General features: G+C 35.0%; 1 protein-coding gene across 2 annotated transcripts in view; it reads right to left on the bottom strand.

The window, feature by feature from the left end:
* Positions 1–275: 275 nt before the first annotated feature.
* The window catches only part of LOC136834442 (uncharacterized), a 99,859-nt gene continuing 91,685 nt past the window's right edge, over positions 276–8,449 (bottom strand). For both annotated transcript variants that reach the window (XM_067097040.1, XM_067097041.1), the window contains one exon: positions 276–436. In XM_067097040.1, the coding sequence (XP_066953141.1) occupies positions 392–436 (45 nt within the window). In that variant the 3' untranslated portion in view covers positions 276–391. The remainder of the gene's footprint in view (positions 437–8,449) is intronic.

Here is an 8,449-nt window from a genome sequence, read left to right as displayed (position 1 = left end):
ATCTATACGGAAACAATAAGAGTAAATGGTGGAAAATCTCAAAGTGGGACGTAAATGAAGATGGAGATTGCGGAATCGTTTACATAATCTAAGATCATCAATGTGAAGGAACAAACAGCTGGAGAATTTTACAGCCTCTCAGGGAAGGAAAAGAAACAGTTGCCGAATAGAGTAAGTCTGTGGGTCTTCGGATTCCACCCAAGATTAGGAGGGAATCGCTTGAAATATGTCTCTTTTCTTCGATATTTATCATATGGGTAAATAAATCCAGCCTCTAGTTGTTATATTCAGTTATTATTACATATAATAAAAATTCACATATCTGCATTCCTGAAAATGAAATCGAATTGTACAGACACTGATTCCTTTCTCTTATTATTTGCTATTCCTTCTAGACCTGTCTGCTATATTCTTGGTTCATTGCCCCATGCTGCACCTGTAATGTAAGAGGAAATCTGATTAGTTATGCTTGTATTATATATATATATATATATATATATATATATATATATATATATATATATATATATATATATATATATAGTATATATATATGTATATATATTTACATATACATACATATATATATATATATATATATGTATATATATGTATGTATATATGTAAATATACATATATATATATATATATATATATATATATATATATATATATATATATATATATATATATATATATATATATATATATATATATATACATACACACACACATAGACACACACATGCATGCACACACAGACACACACACACACACACATATATATATATATATATATATATATATATATATATATATATATATATATATATATATATATATATATATATATATATATATATATATATTATCACAGTGTTCTAAGTAGCTGGTTATTACTTTTACCAATCATAGAATTCTTATCTCACTTACAGCCAGATACCTGAACTCTCATAACAAAAAAAAAAAAATGCGACTGAATACTATAAACGCAACAGTGATCCCTTAAAAAGTTTATCAACACTCTGAAGTGTCAAAATATACTAAAGTTTATCAAAACAATTGTAAAGTATCAATATACGCTAAAGTAAATGGGCATCACTCCTAAGCACTAAACAACTGTAACTTTTCCTTGATTTGAGTCATTTCAACAAAAAACTGAAGGAACATTCTGCTTTATTCACAAAGTTAATTCCTACCACCGGTGGTTAATAAATGAAACACTATTGCAAAAACTTTAAATACAAAAGTTTATTTTTAATTCAAAAGTAAAAAATCAATATTCACAATTTTACTCTGAAGAGAAATTACTATATATTACTTGGAAACATAAACTAAATTAATTCTTAAATCAAATTATGAAACAAAATTAAATCACCAAAACATTAATATGTGAAATAAAACTAAGTAAGCAAAAACACTAACATGTAAAAGAAAGCCAAGTAAACAATTTGAAAACACAATAAAAAATATACAAACACACAAAATTGAAAATTGTAAAATGTAATAAATTCACTAAAGCAAAAATCCTTTATAATACCATGGTACACATTGTAAATTGCAATATCTATAGTAAACTACAGTTTGTTACACACACTTTCACAATTCCTGTGAAGGTGCTGTTACTGGGTAAACACTAATTACTATGGTTTTTGGATCTCTCAAGGACAACAATAAAATATATTATGTTAATTAATAATTTCACTTTTTTTAAGAGAGCGAGAGAGAGGGGGAACCAGGATAAAAGGTCTCTAGAATATTCTGCTGAAGCTAGTTGATGTAATTTTAAATGTAAAAACGTGATTGATCGGGACACATCCAGGAAATTAGATGCCATAACTGCCACGTGTTCGTTTCCTTATGAGACAAAAGATGATTGCACAATACTTTCCATTTCCACCTTGATCTTAAGACTGAACAGTACATGTTCAGAAACCCATGTGTTCTCTCTCTCTCTCTCTCTCTCTCTCTCTCTCTCTCTCTCTCTCTCTCTCTCTCTCTCTCTATGACTGGAAATTATGCAACAATGAGCAATCATTCCCTCCTTCTCGTATGGGACAAAATGTTGGCTTACATGACTTTAACAAAAAATTACTTGCTTAACCAAGTGCCCTTCTCTTATCTCGACTGTTGACGTGACTTATTGCTTGAATCAAAACAAGAGATCCCAAGCCCCATCACACAATACTTTCATAAAAAAAGTAGGTCACATGGCGCTCATGACGTAATCTCTGAGCCACGCTATTAAGTTATTTTAAAGAATTTAATTTAGGTATTACTTGTGAGGTCTAATATTACAAAGATTTCAATAATTATTATTACAATAAATGACATTTTACATTACACAATATCTCTTGCATATAGAAAAATCATATGACAATTACAAAGCATATCATAACATTCTGGAAAAATTATACTTTATACATTTTACAAGAGAATATCATGAGATTTCTTCCCCTCCCCCCCCCGATTGTATATCTCAGGTTTGAATCCAACGATTCACAACTGAATAAATAACCTGTGACTACATTGTTCTTTCCTGAAATATGTTCCACTTTTACATTATGCAGTTGCAGGCACAAAGACCACCTTGTTAATCTTTGGTTTTGATTTTTCATCTTGTGTATAAAGGTGATCGTATTACGATCAGATAGCACTAAAATTTCTTAATTCCTGGGCCTGTTCACATACACTTCAAACTTTTGCAATGCTATTATTAATGCTAACGTTTATTTTCTATTGTTGAATGCACTCTCTGATGCTTTTTCAACTTTGAAGACATGAAACAAACAGGATATAAAATAGCACTATCGTCTTCTTAAAGTAGAAAAGCTCCAGTTCCACAGTCAGATGTATCAACTTGTATCACAAACCTCTTACTGAAGTCTGGAGTTTGAAGTACTGGTCTTGATGTTAAAATGGCTTTAACCTTCTCAAATGATTCTTGACAGTCTGGAGTCGAAACAAACTTTGTTTTTGAACTAGTTAAACCAGTCAAGAGAGCTACTAAGGCTGAGAAATATGGACAGAATTAATAAAAACCAGCCATGTCCAAAAACCTTTGTAGTTGTTTCCTGGTAGTTGGGGGGTTAGCCTTATATATACCTTCTACATTAGCAGCTACAGGGGTGAGAGGTCCTTTTCCAACTTGAAATCCCAGATACTGAACAGCTGCCTTTCCAAACTCACTCTTTTCTAGGTTGATTGTTAGTCTTGCTTCCCAGTTTCTTGAAAACTTCCCTTAAAATGCTCAGATGCTCTTCCCATGTTGTAGAATAAATCACTATGTCATCAAGGTATACACCCACTCCTCCTATGGATCCTAACAGTTGATCTATCACTCATTCGAATGTTGCAGGTGCATTCAACAGACCAAACGGCAAAACAGTGCATTGATACAGTCCAAAAGGAGTAATGAAAACTGACAGCAATTTAAAATTCTCATCCAAGGGAATTTGATAATATCCTTTCAACAATTCTATCTTGGAAACAAACTTGGCTTGCCCAATATTATCAAGTAACAGATCTATAAGAGGCAAGGGTTAATTATCTGCCATGCTGATGGAATTCAATTTCCTATAATCAGTACACATCCTAAATGAGCCATCTGGTTTCTTCACTAACTCACATGGAGAACTGTATTGACTAGAAATGGGTTCTGCTAATCCATACAGCAATAAATATTCTACTTCTTTCTTTAGAATGTCTCGATGAAAAGGTGATAGGTGATATGCTCTCTGTCTTAAAGGTTTTTCCTCTTCTCTGATCTTTATCTCATGTTTTGTCAGATTGGTATGCCCAGGTACATCTGCAAAATTTTCTGGGAAACTGTTGATCACCTCACTTAATTTACCATTTTGCTCAACACTCAGATGTTTTAGCTTATCCTCCAAATTTTTCAATATGGAAGAATTGTTCATCTTGCTTTCAGCTCCCAATTCGTAGCCATCATCATCCTCTGTGGATGAAGTTGTCTGTGTCATAGAAACTGTTGCAGTTTTAGTCTCTGAGAAGTAAGGTTTCAGAAGATTTACATGCATCTCATTCTGTTGTTTTCTTCTTCCTGATGTCTCAATCACATAAATTCAGTCATTTAACTTCTCTATTATCTTATAAGGAACTTGAAATTTATTGGTAAGGGGAAATATTTTCACTGGTAAGAACACTAGATATTGCTGACCTACACAAAAACTTCTTAGTTTTGTTTTAGCATCATATCTTCTTTTCATTTTCTCTTGATTTACTTTCAGATTTTCGAAAGAGAATTTTCCAATTTCTCTTAGCCTTTTCCTCAAGTTCTTCAAATATTCTCCTTGGATTTCCTCTTGATTTCCTTCCCAATCTTCTGCAAGAATCTTTAATGGACCTCTTACTTCTTGACCAAAAAATTGTCTCATTAGGTGAACATCCCATGCTTTCTTGATAAACAATACTTTGTTAACATACTTTTCAATGTCTGATGGAACCTTTCCAAGGCTCCTTGAGTCTCTGGATGATAAGCAGTTGATAACTGTTGTTTCACCCCTAACAAGTTCATCACATCCTGGAACAATTTAGAAGTAAAGTTCATTCCTCGGTCACATTGTATAATTTCTGGTATCCCAAACCTCGAGAAAAACTCCACCAACTTCTCGGTAATTACCTTGGCACTTATACTTCTTACAGGAATTGCCTCAGGATAATGTGTCACTGGACACATTAAGGTTAACAAGTATTCATTTCCCTTCTTTGTTTTAGGAAGTGGCCCTACCACGTCTATAATCACCTTGCTAAAGGGCTCTCCTTTAACTTCTATAGGTTGTAGGGGGCTTTCTGAATGGTTTCGTTCGGTTTTCCAGCTACCTGGCAGGTGGGACACTTGACGAAACCTGCTTATATCTTTGTGAAGTCCAGGCCAGAAAAAATACTTCATAATCTTCTCAACAATCTTCCTGATTCCCATATGTCCAGACTTGGGTGCTGTTGCTACCATTTACTTCCTCAGTGGATATGGAATCAAAATTTGACAATATTCGCCCCATTCAGCATTTCCTGGTATATCTGCAGGTCTATGCTTCCTCATTAGCAAACCTTCCTTTAGATAAAAACAAGTAGGAGTTTTTTTGCATCTCTTCTTGATCAACAACCCTGAAGAACGAATGAGCTAAATGTTGTATCTTTCTGTAGTTCTATTAGCTTCTTTCTAGTCACTTGACCAACTTTAAGGGCCAAACTCTCAATATCTGCTAACTCAGCTACTCACTTCCATCTTCAGGAACTCTGACTACTCTGAGTCTTTTCAAGAACAAGAAGTTCTTCTTCTTTCGAAAGCTCTTCATTGTTAGCACCAGGGGAAACATCACTTCCCTGGAACAGCTCTTCTAAGCTCAAAGGTCCTTCACTTGATCCTTCTTGTATGTGTACGTCCTCAGTTTCTTCATTTGCAGGTGCAGTTCTCGTTATACTCCTGGTAGTAACACAACTTGGAAACAGGTGGGGGTTATTCTTCTCTAAATCTACCGTAGGACTAATCCCCAATAGTTTGTCTGTCACTATAGGACAAGGAACAAATGGCACACCACCAAATTCATTACCCAGTAAAACATGTACACCTTCAACAGCCAGTGAGCCCTTTACAGCAAAATCAACATTCCCTGTCACCAATTCAAATGACAGATGCAAGCGGCATATAGGTGAGCACCACGAACTACCACTCTATGGTTACTCCCCGTATCATGTAATACCTTGACTGGTACATACCTGCACACTCCCTCCTTGAGTTGTTAGCATACCTTCATAGACACATGGCTTAAAAGCCTCCAAGCTGCTCACCCACTCACTACTTGAGGTTTTCACCCGGTCACCTTTGACCACTTGACCAACTGGCTTGGTCTATTGTTGTGTCTGATAACACTTTTGACTATAGTGCCCTGCTCTTTCACATTTGAAGCAAACAGCATTAGTCTTCTGTATCTGTCTTGAGAAACTGGATGATGAGGATTTAACATTTCATTGCTGAGGGGTATTACCTTGCATTGTACTGGTATTATCACTATTAGAAGAATTTCCATTAAAATTGTTCCTGTAATTTTGATGAGACCTAATACCTGTGCATTGTTGGTTCCTTTCATTATTATACTTGACATTATAGTTCCTTTTGCTAATGATAATGTTATAATCTTCACTCAGTGCAGCAGCTTTGTCAAGTTTCTTAACCTCTCTCTCTCTCTCTCTCTCTCTCTCTCTCTCTCTCTCTCTCTCTCTCTCTCTCTCTCTCTCAAATAGACTCTTAAGTGTTTAGGAATTCCTCTAAGAAATTGTTCTAAAACTACCAGCTCTTCAAGTTCATCCATAGATTTAACTTCAGCAACCGCCAACCATCGTTTGAAATATCTTTTCACTTTGTAGGCATAATCCAAGAAAGTCATCTTCTCATTCTTTCTTAAAGATCTGAATCTTTCATTATAATATTCAGGGGTCATCTGGTAAACTTGTAGCACATTGTGTTTGAGTACCCTGTAATCTTTACGCTGATCAGCTGATAAGGCTAAACAGGCACTTCTTCCTGTACCTATGAGAACACTTTGTAACAAGACTGACCATTTATCTTCTGGCCATCTCATTCCTGAAGCTACTTTTTCAGTGGATCTGGAGCTTCTTCTGTAAACTTTGGTATTAACTTCTGCACTCTTACCACATCAGATATAGGTTCTTGATTACCTTGGGTAGGGTTAGACTGTGTCATAGGTAATGTGGGTGAAGTTTTTATTAACGTCATCTCCCATTCAGATCTTGCTTTCTCCCTTTCCTCTTTTTCTCTTTTTCTTCTTCTGCTGATAAGGCTAAAGAGGCACTTCTTCCTATACCTATGAGAACACTTTGTAACATGGCTGCCCATTTATCTTTTGGCCTCTCATACCTGAAGACACTTTTTCAGTGACCAAAAAAACTCATCTGGAGCTTCTTCTGTAAACTTTGGAATTAACTTCTGCACTCTTACCACATCAAATATAGGTTCTTGATTACCTTGGGTAGGGTTAGACTGTGTCACAGGTAATGTGGGTCAAGTTTTTACTAACTTCATCTCCCATTCAGATCTTGCTTTCTCCCTTTCCTCTTTTTCTCTTTCTCTTTCTTCTTCTGCTGATAAGGCTAAATAGGTACTTCTTCCTATACCTATGAGAACACTTTGTAACATGACTGCCCATTTATCTTTTGGCCTCTCATACCTGAAGACACTTTTTTAGTGACCAAAAAACTCATCTGGAGCTTCTTCTGTAAACTTTGGAATTAACTTCTGCACTCTTACCACATCAAATATAGGTTCTTGATTACCTTGGGTAGGGTTAGACTGTCACAGGTAATGTGAGTTAAGCTTTTATTAACTTCATCTCCCATTCAGATCTTGCTTTCTCCCTTTCCTCTTTTTTTTCTTTCTCTTTCTTGTTCTGCTGTTCCTTCTCCTTCTCTTTCTTTTCTTTCTCTTTTCTCTCTGTCCTCTCTTTCTTTATCTGCCTGTCTTCTTTCTCTTTCGGCTAGCATTCTCAGCTTAATCAAATTTTCTTCTCTTTCCACTCTTTCTTTTTCTGTTTGCATTTTCAACTTAATCAAGGTTTCTTCTGCTTCTATACATCTAAGTTTGCTTCTGCATCACCTTTCTCTTTCATTTTAGTCTCAGACTCATCATCAGCTGTCATTTGCTCTTGCCTATTTATAAAATCTGCCTGAGCTACATTCAACAACTCTTGTGCTAATTCTAATGGATCTTCATCAGTTACTTTACCAGATTTCATCAATGCTTGGATCGTAATACATCTGACTTGTGTCTTTATCATACACTAGTCACTTTATCCCCATAGGCCATTGCTAAAGCAATCAATTCTGTTTTAGTTAGACTAGATTCAGGTAACTCTTGGACTGAAGGAGCTACTAAAAATTCCTGAACATTGTGAACTGAGCCATTTTCACTAAGTTACTCAACTAAGCAATTTACATTAGAAAACAACAAAGTGGTCACTCTCCTATCTAAATCCCTAACACCACCAGTATAAATCATAAACCAGAGTGATATTTTGTTTTGTTCCGGGGTCTAGGCACAAATTCTTTTTGTCACGAAGTGTTCCAAGTACCAGGTTAGTACATTTATCAATCATAGATTTCAAAACTTACCTCACTTACAGCCAGATACATGAACTCTCACAAAAGAAAAAAAATACGACTGAATACTCTAAAGACAACAGTGATTCCTTAAAAAGTTTATCAGCAATGTGAAGTATCAAAATATACTAAAATTTTTCAAAACAATTGTGAGCTATCAATATATTCTAAAGTAAATGGGCATCACTCTAAGCTCTGAACAACAGTAACTTTTCCTCAATTTGAGTCACTTCAACAAAACACCTAAGGAGTAAAACTATATCATTTGCTTTATTCACAAAGTTAATTCCTACCACTGGTGGTTAATAAATGA

This window comes from Macrobrachium rosenbergii, chromosome 53, assembly GCF_040412425.1.
Source record: "Macrobrachium rosenbergii isolate ZJJX-2024 chromosome 53, ASM4041242v1, whole genome shotgun sequence".
In the NCBI taxonomy this organism is placed as follows: Eukaryota; Metazoa; Arthropoda; class Malacostraca; order Decapoda; family Palaemonidae; genus Macrobrachium; species Macrobrachium rosenbergii.
This window is presented reverse-complemented; position numbering and strand designations above follow the sequence as displayed.